General features: G+C 44.7%; 1 protein-coding gene across 3 annotated transcripts in view; it reads left to right on the top strand.

The window, feature by feature from the left end:
- Positions 1-14,724, top strand: part of ERCC6L2 (ERCC excision repair 6 like 2) — a 1,253,563-nt gene that overhangs the window by 157,766 nt on the left and 1,081,073 nt on the right. For all 3 annotated transcript variants that reach the window (XM_085632896.1, XM_085632894.1, XM_085632895.1), the window contains one exon: positions 13,448-13,570. In XM_085632896.1, the coding sequence (XP_085489022.1) occupies positions 13,448-13,570 (123 nt within the window). The remainder of the gene's footprint in view (positions 1-13,447; positions 13,571-14,724) is intronic.

The raw sequence follows: 14,724 nt of genomic DNA, 5'->3' as shown, positions 1-14,724 counted from the left end.
ATTCAGCTGAGTGATCTTATATAATTCATGCGGGACAGTTGATTAGTAAATATAATTGTGCTCTTAGTGATGAAAACATAACATGTCTTCATAGTTATCCACAATGAGATAAGGATCTTTATTGTCTAATGAAGCAGGAGTAGTCAAATCACTGAGGTGTTGCTTGACTGCTTTTATATCCCACGGACTTGCAAGTGAACCTGGCATAACAATGTTATAATAAAATGTGCGGAGCATGCGGAATCTGTAACACTTCCAGTTGTCCTAAGGTCTGGTAAAGAACCCTTTCCTTAAAATGCCAAGAGTGGGGAAGCAGTGATGTTAACAGCATTCTAACTCCTTGCCACATCTTGTGAGAATGAATGTGGCTGCAGCTGTGGTATAACTGGCTGGTGATTATGGAGAACATCAATATGACAAAGACCTGGCTTGCGAGAGTTACTCAAATGACACTTCTGGGCACTGCTTTTAATATGGATTTCTCCATTTACACCCAATTTTAGGCACCCCGTCCAGTTTCAGCAGTCCCAATACTCTCAAATTAATGTTTTTTTTAAAAAAAGGAAAGAGAGAAGAGTCACTGTCAATCAAGCCGCCTCACCACACCTTTTTTGCCCCCACAACATGTGAGTGGAAAAACACTTACTAAAAAATAAGTGAAAGAGTGAGAGGGCACCTCACATATGCAACACCAGGGAGGCTACCAGCAGGTTCTCGCCAGTATGCCCACGTATATCATCATTGGTTGCCCACTCACTGAAACAAAGGAAATAGTGTCCAAGAAAAAGACAAGAAAGACAGAAAAAAGGAAATCAACTTGTCCCCAGATATAGAACCCGTGATATGCAGAGAACAATATGTTCAATGCAACTTAAAATCGAGTTAAGACTCACTATTACGTTGCCCTCGTTATTTGAAAACCGTGAGCTTACTCAAATTAAAAGCACTTCATGTTGCTAACCTTTTCCAAGAAGGCCAACATGTTTCATTGCCAATTCACAAACGTTGTGGCAAATTCATCAGGGCGTAGGGTTCAATCACTTGCCTCTGGATAATACTTTATGTAATGCGGGTTGGCTGACATGACAAAAATAACAGTGATACTTTCTCAGTAAAACCTGGACAACCAGATAAAATGATATTTCAACAAAATATGTAAGTATCACTTCCTGGGTTCCAATCTTATATAGTTACCCGGTGTCTGCAGGGGGCTTTCATACCAGCGTGCACCAGACCAAAAAGGGGATGTGCTTCACTATTACCCCTTTATTTCGAAGCACTACCGTTGCTTATCAGTTGAATTTGCAGAAATAATAATAATAAAACCTTACATCAATGCTACAATTCTAGTAGCAGTTCTTGTGTCCCTTTTCTATTTATCAGGTGTACGCTGACCCTGTCTCAATGATAAAACCTTATAACAACGCTGTGATTATCGTATCCCTTCTCTTTCTATTAGGTGTTTACTGACCCTATCTCAATGTCATCGTTTTCCCAAATAGCGTTTTCGTGCTCCATAGCAGTCGATAAATCATTTGCCAGGTCAAAGTACATGTATTAATCCCCATAATGTGCACATCAATGGGCATTCCGGAAACTGTGATATATCCCAGCAATATCTGTTTTTTATGTTGCCATATCCTTATCGCATTTCATCACACTTACACTATACCTCCCTCAAGTTCTTGTACTCGTCTCTGCTCTCAGGGCATAATACTGGCCCTTCAAAATCACCAAAGGTACAGCCCCGGTGAGCCCATGTATATTTTTACCGCACCCGCGAATGAATAGCACCGCATCTCGTCCCAGCATCAAAACACGCTGAGTTTCCGGGCAATATCTACCTGTTGCTGTGTTGCCCGCCGGTGACATTCCGATCATATGACCGCGCACTATGTTACAAGTCAGCTGACTTTAGCCATTATTCCGGCGGCCATATTAGAGCATTTCCATGTTTGTATAGTTCTGAAGTTTCCGTATATCTTTCACTTCGGGTTCTTCTTCACTACACGCCCAATGCCACAACGTTGTGTTCATATGAGTTTAAGCCTCACTCTAAAGCGGCCAAGATTTGGAAAGAATATCTCAAAATGGGGGTATAGTATATTCGTTCATGCCTCCCTATATAAAGTGTCTTAGATTTTTATCACATCGAGGTACTTATTTAAAAAACGTAATTAAAAACCAGGGTCTACATATGTTTATAATTCACTATGTGTAGTACTTGTTCTCCATAGCGATATCTTTATACAGGTAATGCTCACATTTTAAACTAACACCCCAATTTCTTTTTATCAGTTTATACCCCAAATTCATATATTGTCCTTTCCATTACGCTATTGTCCAGATAAATACAAGGCTGCTGCTGGTTTAACATGCCTTTATTGATATTGTACATACATATCTATATCCTGGCTTAATGGACAAGTCAGTCGTAGAGCCCTACTTATCTACTGACTTTATTCCATTCATTATGATCGTTCAAGCCTGCCTGGTCTACTCTCTCAGAAAAAATCCAACGGGCTTCCTTGTTGGCCATTATTCTTTCAATGCTGTCACAGAACAACCCTGGGGAGAGGAGTTGGCCTAACGGTTAGGGCGCTCGACCTCGGACCTGGGGGAACTGGATTCAAGTCTCGGTAACAACGCTAAACCTCCTGTGATTCTGGGCAAATCACTTAATCTCCCCGTGCCTAACAAAAAAAAAAAAAAAATGAATGTGTGTCCTCATGTAACGTAACTGGTGCTATTTAAGTGCTCTGATACCTGATTGGATTCGGGTCAAGTTAGCACTATATAAAACTCTGCTAAAAAAAAGAAAAACCCATCTTAATGCTCGAAGGTCATGTTTACTTTCATTAAAATGCTGCATCAGACGTGTTGTAAGCTTGCCTGCTTTGATGGTACTTAAGTGCTCTTCGATTCGCACTTTAACCCCTTCGCTGCTCGACCTTTTCCACCCTGTGCTAAGCCTTTTTTGGGCTATTTGGGGTAGTGCGCGCTTAGGCCCCTGTAACTTTTTGACCACATAAGGTATCCACGCCAAATTTGCGTCCTTTTCTTCCAACATCATGGGGATCCTAAAGCTACCCAGGGTTTGTGGATTCCCCTGGAGTGGTCCCAGAAATTAGCCAAAATACAGCAACATTTTGTTTTTTTTGTGAAAAATGGGGAAAACGGGCTGCAAATGAAAGCGTCTGGGTTTTTCTCTGCAAATGGTATCAAAAAAGGGTTTGTGGGGCTGAAATCACCATTTTCCCAGCTTTTAGGGAATGACAGACTTTTGTCAGAAAACCAACATTTTTACACAGTTTTGGCATTTTTCTGGGACATAGCCTATTTTTGCTATTTTTTGTGCTTTCAACCTCCTTCCAGTTAATGGTAGAAATGGGTGTGAAAGCTATAATGGATCCTGGAAAGCTATACATTTTAGAAAAGTACACAAAATTCTGAATTCAGCAGGGGGTCATTTGTGTAGATCCATCAAGATTTTTTTATAGAAACTAACAGTTAAATATAGGAAAAATTGAAAATTAGTTGAAAAAAACAGCCTTTTGTGTCAACGTTTTCACCTCTAACTTCTTCTAATTATGAATCTTTGAAAGCAATATACCGTTACATCCGCTGGACCTTCCTGGTTGTGGGGATATATAGGACTTGTAGATTCACCAAGAACCCGACGAACCCAGAGTAAAAAACTGAGCAGCAATTTGCAATCGTTTTTTATTATGTCACGGGTATATAGCAACTATTGTGGGAAAATGTATACATGGAAAAATCGGTATGAAAGACACCTATGTATTTCTGAAATGGGAACAAATTATAGAGTTGGGAATACTCATACTAGCATGAGAATTATCGGTCATTTTTCAAAATGACTTTTTTTTTTACACAATGTCTTTCATTTGGAAGGCAGAAATGCATCAAAAATCAATAGGTAATAACAGTTGCTTTACAAATCGGAGTTACACTAAGTCTCCCGATAAAAATGGTACCTCACTTGTGTGCGTAGGCATAGTGCCCACGACAGGAAATGGCTCAAAACGAACGTGAACACACCACATTTTCACAATGAAAATGTACCCTTTTTTTGCGAAGTGTCTAGCTGTAGTTTTTTAACACTAGCTCTGCCGGCACCTAGGGAAACCTAGCAAACCTATACATTTTTTAAAACTAGACACCCAGGGGAATCCAGGATGGGGTGACTTGTCTGCCTCCCACCAGGGTCTGTTACCCAGAATCCCTTGCAAACCTAAAAAATTGTAAAAAAAAAAAAAAAAACACATTTCCCCACATTTCTGTGGTCTAAAGTTCTAAAATCTGCGTGGATCCACAAATTTCTACCCACCCCGCGTTCCCCAAAGTCTTAAGAGAAAAATGGTACCTCACTTGTGTGGGTCGGCATAGTGCCCGCGACAGCAAACTGTGCAAAACGCAACGTGGTCACACCTCAATTTTGCAGTGAAAAATGACCCTTTTTTGGCAAAGTGCCTAGCTGTAGTTTTTGAACCCTAGCTCTACCGACACCTAGGGAAACCTAGCAAACCTATACATTTTTTAAAACTAGACACCCAGGGGAATCCAGGATCAGGTGACTTGACTGCCTGCCACTAGGTTCTGTTACCCAGAATCCCTTGCAAACCTAAAGAATTGTAAAAAAAACCACATTTCCCCACATTTCTGTGGTGGAAAGTTCGGGAATCTGCGTGGATCCACAAATTTCCACCCACCCCGTGTTCCCCAAAGTCTTACGAGAAAAATGGTACCTCACTTGTGTGGGTTGGCCTAGTGCCTGCGACAGGAATCCACGCAAAACGCAATGTGGTCACACCTCAATTTCGCAGTGAAAAATGACCCTTTTTTGGCAAAGTGCCTAGCTGTAGTTTGTGAACCCTAGCTCTGCCGGCACCTAGGGAAACCTACCAAGCCCACACATTTCTGAAAACTAGACACCCGGGGCTTACAGGGAGGTATGGCTTGCGTGGATCCCCCAACATTTCCTTACCCAGAATCCCCCGTAAACCTCAATTTTAGATGAACAAATCACCTTTTTCACACATTTTTGTGTGGGAAAGTTGTGGCATCACCGGGCTCACCCAAATTTCCAACCACCCAGCGTTCCCCCAGGTCTCCCGATAAAAATGGTGCCTCACTTGTGTGGGAGGCCCAAGTACCCGCGACAGGCAAGGGCCCAAAACGTAGTGAGGCGACATCAAAATTGCCTATCTCAAAACCACCTGGCTTTGCAGGGGGATCACCTGGATTTTTGGCACCGTGCTCGGCGGCCATCTAGGGAAACCTACCAAACCCACACATTTCTGAAAACTAGACACCCGGGGGCTTCCAGGCCACAGGCATTTAGCTTAGGCTGCTAGATCAGCAAAGAAAGAGGAGGCAGGAAGGGTGACAAGGGACAAGAAAGTTCATGTCCATGGATTTCATGAATTGTTTTGTTTGAATTTTCACCAACGATTCATGGAAAATGTAGTCCTGTTTATATGTTTTGATATGGCTGCCTGTAAAATAAAGTGAAGAAAGTAAAGCATAATCCTCACCTCCGGTCCTGACATGGAATCTGCTTTTAGATAGAGTCTCTACCACAAAGAACATTACCAAAGGCAAGTCATTTGTTCTTCAAGTACAAATACTGGTGATTTATATTTGTGTTTTTTCTGAAGCCCCTGTTTGATGCTTCGTACTATATTACGTATGCATTCTTTTTAGATGGAATGTAAATTACTAAAATGTATTCCTTTCTAGAACCTGCTTTTTCCCAAAGATTAAATGTGGCAAATAAAGGAAAAGCCCATGAGGATTTTTTGTTACTTCCCTATTGTTTCTCCCATTTTCTTATTTTGGGGGCTTTGCATTACTTTTGCCGCAGGGAGGTTTTTTGTGCACTTTTACCAAATATCGCTTATATTGTCATTAGCTGATGGTGAGGCAACATGGTCTTTCACATTTCCAGCCTGTCTTCATGCATCAGGACCATTTTTCAAAGCAGTTGGGTATTCCACAATTTAATCTTATTACATTTCTTTGTTGTGTCCCCTTTGTGTTGAAAATATTAATGTTTCAATACTTTTATTTTCATTTTTACGTTACAAAGTAAATTTAATAAATATCTTGTGTCAATAAATACCTAACAAAAGCTATCCAGCCCCCCACTCCCTTATCCACATCACCAGAATGGAACTGCCATGCATGCACTTATATCGAAAAGCCTTGTATTATATTTTCCATAATATACATTTAGGCCCCAGCTATTTCAAAGTAAGCTGCATTTTACCTATGATTCCTTCACAACCATCAGCCCTAGGTCTCTCGGGCTCCTAGGAAATGTTATATTGTTATAATCTCTAGGCAGAAACCAATTAACCAGGCCCCATATTTTATCATTATTATTGCCATTGTCATGTCTTTGTGACAGTTGATCCATGCTCAGTAGTGCCCAGACCTTCTGCATACCATGCACCTACTGTACTGCCTTAAAGCGCAGAGAGCAATGTTTTGCGGCCAGTAAGGAGCATATGATTCCCAATGCACGATGTAATGGATACAGGGATACATTGCCCTGAAGGGGCCCCATGCAGGGTCACTGATGGCCATCTAGAAAGCATGGCCTCTATGATTAACTGCACAACTGCCAACAATCCCCTTTATTATGTCTTCAAAGCGTATTGCCTGCTCTATGCCACCCCTCCAGCAGGCACTCATGAGGTTAATAATAAAACTGCACAGTCAGGCTGAGGTATAGCACTACCTATAGAGTACTTTAAAGTGCATTTCCCTACCATGAGGGTATTGAGCTAAATTATTGTGGCCCTATGGTATTTGCTCTCGTTTATTGCCCTCCAGAGTGATCCCTAGTTCCTGCTAACATTGTCTCCAAAACAGCTGCATTTATTTTGTTATTGATTTCAATAAAATGGTGCCAGTGATGCAGGCAGCTCCTCTAATGTGGGGTTGCATGACCAAGTGTCACACTTCTTTTAAATTTTATTATCCTTTTTAACTAGAAGGTATTAGATTTGTTTTAAAGGACGATGTTTTCAGTATTGTGAACATAGTATGAAATATATTGGCTGAGTGTAGATTTAGAGACATCTTAAGAGATTTGATACTTTTAGTTTTAATTTTATCCAGCTTTGTGTGCTGACCAAAATGAAGAAAGCACTTGTTCGAGGCATATGAGCTGCAGATCACACACTTAGGATAGTAGATCGCCATCTGGTGTTGGGCTCGGATGCTTGCAGGTTGTTGTTGTCTTCGGAAGAAGCCTTTGGTCACGAGATAGGTGACTCCTCCCTTGGACTACAGTGCGCATGGGCATCAACTCCATCCTCAGATTGTTTCTTTTCGCCACTGGGTTCGGATGTAACTTTTCCGCTCCGGCTGAAAACCTCTATTTACAAGCTTTTCGAAGCGCAAAAAATCCTACAACGATACCGAAGCACCTTCATTCGACATCGATTTCATCGGCTCGATTCCGGACGTCGACGTGGGCTGCTGGACCTATCCACACCGTAAGGCCTACGGCTCATGGAAAGGACGCCGTTCAAAAAAATGCCCCCAGTGTGGAGCAAAATTTCCGCACAGTGACCACCACAAGGTCTGTAACCTGTGCCTATCACCGGAACACGACGAGTCCAGCTGTCCAGCCTGCACAGCATTTCGATCCAAAAAGGCCATTCGAGATCGAAGGGCTCGACGCCACATCATGCAACAGAGACCAGCTCCGGAACCAGAAAACATCTTTGACGAGGGTCCAGATGTCCCGGAAGAAGATTCCGAGGATCTCCAAATCATCTCCGAGGCAGACGACTCAGACGACCCCATTACTCCTGGGCAACGCGTGAGTACTACTGCCCCGGCCCCAACCCCTCTAAACCCTAAGGCATTGGTCAAGACTTCGCCTGCTGGCCTCAGTCGAGACCAAAAACATCCTTCAGAATCCCCGCCTCCGGGCTCGGCTCCGAAGAAACATAAGCCTTCCGGTAGCTCGGGCCCGAGCAAGCTGCATGTCATTGTTCCACCGGCACCGAAGACACATGACCTCTCGGCACCGAAACCGGCTCCGGCGCCTTCGGCACTGAAAACATCGAGACCAATAGATAAACCGGCACCGAAAGTTCCCAAGCCAAAAGACTCAACGTCGGCACCGAAACCTTCATCGGCACCGAAACCACCGGCTAAGGACTCTAACACACCTCCTAAAGCCAAAAACTCCACCGATCAACCAAAACCTCGATCGGAACCGAAAAAATTGGTGCAAAAGACTGTTCACCAAGAACAAGAACTTTTCCATCCAGATCCATTGCAGAAAAAGATATATATTAATCCAAAAACTGGACATGTCACCGCGGTGCCATGTAAGAAACGAAAACTGGACACAACACCTGCCCCAGTTCCTATCAACAAAAAGGACTCTGCAACATCACCTATTATTCCTTCCTCTCCTATACGACCCTCTACCCCACCCCTTCTGCCTACACTACCCTTACCTCTCCCCTCTCCATCACATACACCACCTCCACAGGATGATGATGATGACCTAGGGATAGGGGGTGATCCTAATGATCCGTTCACAGATCCAGATGCCGTACCACTGGATGTTTGGGCATACCCTCTACCAGATATGCCTGACCCTACACCATATCCCTCCAAACCATCACCTCTAGAAGACCACCTGGGGTTTGGACAATTATTAAATAGGGCAGCACTTTACCATGGCGTCACCATGCACTCTGACACAACCGAGGAAGACTTCCTACTTAACACTTTCGAACAGTCACAAAAGTCTGTCCAGATTTTACCTATGATTAAAGGGGTCATAAAACACGACACAGAGGTATTTAAAGACCCCGTCCGTGCCAGGGTGCTTCACCCAGGAATCTAAAAAAATATATAGACCTGCCCCAGAAGATCCTTGTTACATCAAAGGACTGCTCCCTCTGGATTCTTTGGTCGTTTCCATCGCAAGGAAACGCGCCAACTCACAAACCACAGGAGATACACCACCCCCCGACAAAGAATCCAAACTGTTAGAAGCCTCTGGCAAACGAGTAGCAGCACAAGCCTCTAACCATTGGCGTATTGCCAACACTCAGGCCCTACTAGCACGCTATGATAGGACTCACTACGACCAGCTAGAGAATCTTCTACAACATCTACCAGACCAATATAAGACCCATGCAAATGACCTTATTCAGGAAGGTAAACTTATTTCGAATGCGTCAATTAAATGTGCGCTTCACGCAGCAGACACTGCCTCTAGAGCAATAAACACAAGCGTGCTCCTTAGACGCCATGCCTGGCTACGCATTTCAGGCTTTCAGCCAAAGGTACAAACTACCATACTTAGTAACCATTTAACCAAGAACAACTATTTGGGCCAGCAGTAGACACTGCACTTGAAAAGATGAAAAAAGACACTGAGACCGCTAAGTCCATGGGAACATTACAGTCTCCACAACCACGTGGCTCCTTTCGACGCTCCTTCTACAGAGGGGCGTCCAAGAATATCGGAGCAGACACCTCCTCTACATTCAAACCCTCTACACAAACATCCCCCATTAGAGGATATTTTAGAGGGGGATATAGAAGAAACAACAACAAGGGACGAGGCCGAGGCAATGCCAACACTCGTACCTCGCCTGCCACAAAACAGTGACTTTCCTCCTCTCCCCCCAGACTATTCCACTCTAGTCGGGGGAAGACTCAAACAGTTCCTACCTGTCTGGAACTCCATCACAACAGACAAGTGGGTAAGACAACTTATCCAGTATGGTTACTGCCTGGAACTCACCACTACCCCCCCCACACATACCACCCAAGCAGCGTTCCATGTCATCAGAACATCTTACGCTCCTCAAATAAGAGGTTCTCTCATTGCTTCAAAAACACGCAATAGAGCAAGTTCCCTTACAACATCAGAATACAGGGGTATACTCTCTATACTTCCTAATCCCCAAAAAGGACGGGACTCTAAGACCAATACTCGACCTCAGACCCCTAAATCTCTACATAAACTCAGATCATTTCCATATGATCACTCTTCAACAAGTGCTCCCACTACTACAACAAGGCGATTTCCTTGCCACACTAGATCTCAAGGACGCCTATTTCCACATTCCCATACATCCTGCTCACAGGAAGTACCTAAGGATTGTGGTGGACGGACAACACTATCAGTTTAGAGTCCTTCCATTCGGAGAAACAACTGCGCCCAGAGTATTCACCAAATGTCTAGCAGTAGTAGCAGCACATCTCAGAAGACAACAAATTCACGTCTTCCCGTATCTAGACGACTGGCTAATAAAAGCCAAGTCATTCAACAAATGTGTTCTACACACTCACCAAACTATCCAACTGTTACACAACTTGGGATTCACAATAAACTATCCCTAATCTCATCTCAAACCCTCTCACATACATCAGTATCTGGGAGCCACCATAAACACCTCCAAAGCCCTCGCATATCCCAACCCAGCCAGGATAGCCAATATACAAGCTCTAATCGCAAAATTTCAAGCCCAACACTCTCTTCCAGCAAGAGTGTTCATGCAACTCATAGGGATGATGGCGTCATGCATCTTCATTGTGCCTTATGCAAGACTTCAAATGCGTCCCTTGCAAGAATGTCTAGCACGTCAGTGGGACCAGGCTCACGGAAAACTTACAGATCTGGTGTTGGTGGACAGCTGCTCACATCGCTCTCTAAAATGGTGGAACGTAATAAACCTGTCCAAAGGGCGGCCGTTCCTAGAGCCTCTTCCACAAATAGTGCTGACAACCGACGCATCTTTCACAGGATGGGGAGCCCATCTCCTCGGACACACCACTCGCGGCAAATGGACCACTCAACAGAAAGTGCTCCATATCAACTACCTGGAACTGCTAGCAGTGTTCCTAGCACTAAAATCATTCTAATTACATCTCCAGAACAAAACTGTCTTCATCCGGACGGACAACATGACAGCCATGTATTACATACAAAAACAGGGAGGCACACATTCTCTCCAGCTATCACAGCTCGCGCAGAACATTTTAGATGGGCCATTCCCCAGAACATATACCTGCTTGCAGAACACCTTCCAGGGGTTCACAATCAAATTGCCGATCTGTTGAGTCGACAAAATCAACAGATCCACGAATGGGAATTACACCCACAAGTCCTATTGCCCTTTTTCCAACAATGGGGCCAACCAGACATAGACCTGTTTGCCACACACGAAAACGCAAAATGCCCAACCTTCGCCGCCAGATTTCCCCACCCGGAGTCGAAGGGCAATGCGATATGGATGAACTTGTCAGGCAGATTTGCGTTCGCTTTTCCGCCTCTCCCACTCATTCCATTAGTGGTACGCAAGCTCAGGCAACAGTCTCTCAAACTGATCAAGTGGCTCCTACATGAACACGCCAGCCGTGGTTCCCAACACTACTGGAACTCTCGCTAGCTCCACACCAAAAACTGCACCTCTCCCCGTCCTTATTAACCCAGAACCATGGAGAAATCAGACACCCAGATCCAGGTCAACTGAATCTAGCGATCTGGCTCCTGAAGTCCTAGAGTTCGGTTACCTAAACCTGCCACCAGACTGAATGAATATTATAAAGGAGGCCAGACGACCTACCACTAGAGCCTGCTAAGTTGCAAAATGGAAAAGATTTGCCATTTACTGTACTAACAATCATATAAACCCGTTGGATGCATCCATCCAAAACATCATTTGCTACTTACTGCACTTCCAAAGATGTAACCTGGCATACTCATCCATACGTGTCCACCTAGCAGCATTAGCAGCCTACTTACAAAATCGACAAAATGTTTCACTATTTAGAGTACCTGCAATCAAAGCCTTCATGGAAGGCCTTAAAAGGATTATTCCTCCCAGATTACTACCCTCTCCAGTGTGGAATCTAAACATCGTTCTTACAAGGCTCATGGGACCCCCATTTGAACCTTTGCATAAATGGGAACTACAATTCCTCACATGGAAAGTGGCTTTCCTTATAGCTATCACAACCCTCAGAAGGGTAAGTGAAATCCAGGCTTTAACCATACAAGAACCATTCTTACAATTACACCGCAACAAAGTGGTTCTTAGAACAAATCCCAAATTCCTTCCAAAAGTCATATCTCCATTCCATCTTAACCAATCAGTAGAGCTACCAGTGTTCTTCCCAAATCTGGACACGGTAGCTGAAAGAGCTCTTCATACCTTAGACGTTAAATGATCCCTGCTTTACTACATAGACAGAACCAAATCATTCCGCAAAACAAAACAATTGTTTGTTGCGTTCTCTCCACCACATAAAGACAACCCCATTTCCAAATCTGGGATAGCCAGGTGGATAGTTAAATGTATCCAAATATGCTACCACAAGGCTAAACGCACACTGACAGTTCCCCCTAGAGCGCATTCCACACGCAAAATAGGGGCTTCCATGGCATTTTTTGGAAACATTCCCTTAGAAGATATTTGTAAGGCAGCCACATGGTCTACAACACATACCTTAACTAAACACTATTGTGTTGACGTGCAAGCAAAGCAACAAGCTTCTGTGGGTCAGGCTGTCCTTAAAACTTTATTTCAAACTGCTGCCACCGATACAGGTGACCACCGCTAGGGGAGACACTGCTATATAGTCTATCCTAAGTGTGTGATCTGCAGCTCATATGCCTCGAACGGAATATGCTACTTACCAGTATGCATCTGTTCTTGGCATGTAGAGCTGCAGAGCCACACACGCCCACCCACCTCCCCGGGACCTGTATCTGTTCCAGCAGCGTCTTACTTAGACATTACACATGGACATCTCTCTCTTTTCTACAAACTCCATCATTTCCCATCATGGCGAAAAACAATCTGAGGATGGAGTTGATGCCCATGCGCACTGTAGTCCAAGGGAGGAGTCACCTATCTCGTGACCAAAGACTTCTTCCGAAGACAACAACAACCTGCAAGCATCCGAGCCCAACACCAGATGGCGATCTACTATCCTAAGTGTGTGGCTCTGCAGCGCTACATGCCAAGAACAGATGCATACTGGTAAGTAGCATATTCCTTTTTAGTGATGTCATCACCTTCATCGATTCACTGATAGGCATCACTGTTTACTAAATCCCAGTTTGAACTAGTAATGATCACAGTGCCTTCCCATGGAAACTGTAGAATTCATGGCGCTAAATGTAGATGAAGGATTAATGGTCTGTTATTAACTCAGTTTAAGCTAAAAACATTTTAGCGCCTTACCTTTTTTGATTCAGTATCATGCTTGAGAATGTCTAGTAGTTTACTTCCTTTTGCATGTGTTTGTGATAGCACATCTACTGTTTTGGCATGTAGAATACAGTAATTGTTTTCTTACAAAAAAATTGTATTCCATCATGTTGTGGTTTCTATGTGTGTTCCTAGTTATTATACAATGATTCTTCCTTTAGGTAATTGCACTCCTGGCTGCTTTACTTCACAAAAAAGGCACCCGTGAGGATATTGAGAATAACATGCCTGAGTTTTTGCTTAGGACAATGAAAAGAGAATCTTCTTCCGTAACCCCCAAAAAGGTAAACACACCCATACCATTTTGTTTCACTTTGTTATCATTTGTACCTATGCACAATATATGACATATATTTGTTATCAAATGTTAAATATGCACTAAGTAGTTCCCCTCCTACGATGGCGGCCTAAGCATGACCAACCTCTACCTCTACTATCTGGCCACCCAACTACTGGTGGTCCACGATTGGTTCTCAGGGGGCTGGGGCGACCCGGCTTATCGACTCGAGGTGAACTGCCTCGGGTTCCCCTCCATCCAAAACATGCTCTACGGCACAACGATCCCCCTGTCGCTCCCCGGCGTCGTGCGGGCTCCCTTTCTCGCGTGGCGCGCGGCCTTGCGACACACCAGATGGTCGGGGACGTCCACGCAACTCACTCCGCTTTGGCACGGGACGTGGCTGCGGGAGGTGGTGGGACTAACGGGCTTTCGGCAGTGGGATCTTCTCGGTATCTCCTGTCTGGGCGATATATGGCGTGGAAGCCGCATGTGTTCTTTCCAGGAGCTTCGGACCCTCTTCTCGCTGCAGCCTTCTCAATTCTACCGCTACCTTCAATTGCGCCACGCGGTTCGGGCTCACGTCCCTCTAGATTCCAGACTGCCTTCCCATAGTCCGCCTGAGGCCCAGGTGATGTTGGGGTATCTTGGGAGGGGGGGCATATCCCGCATTTATAAATCCCCAATTAACAATACACCGGTGGATTGGAGCGGGCTAAAGCAGCGATGGGAGGCTTGGGTGGGACCCCTGGATGAGGCGGACTGGAGGGACGCCCTTATGGGCCCTCGATCGCTTACCACCTCCGCTAGACTGCGGCTTATCCAACTTTATTACCTCCACACTGCCTATTTGACCCCGGACCGCCTGTATCGTGCGGGCCTCCGCGCGGACGCCTCTTGCACTCGCTGCGGGGAGGTTCCGGCAGATTTTTTCCACATGGTGTGGTCTTGCCCTCGTCTGGGGGACTACTGGGCAGCGATCGAGGCCGATCTAGCGGAGGTCCTGGGTTGGGAGGTCCCCCACGAGCCTAGAATGGCCCTGCTGGGCATCATGGACGGGATGGACGGGTCCCGCAATGAGAAGTACTTCCTCACCACTGCCCTTATGGTGGCTAAAAGAGACATAGCGGCGGTGTGGTCACAGCCAGACCCGCCCAGAGT

This window comes from Triturus cristatus, chromosome 2_1, assembly GCF_964204655.1.
Source record: "Triturus cristatus chromosome 2_1, aTriCri1.1, whole genome shotgun sequence".
Lineage (NCBI taxonomy): Eukaryota > Metazoa > Chordata > Amphibia > Caudata > Salamandridae > Triturus > Triturus cristatus.
Note: the sequence above shows the minus strand (reverse complement) of the source record. Positions and strands in the feature narration are given on the sequence as shown.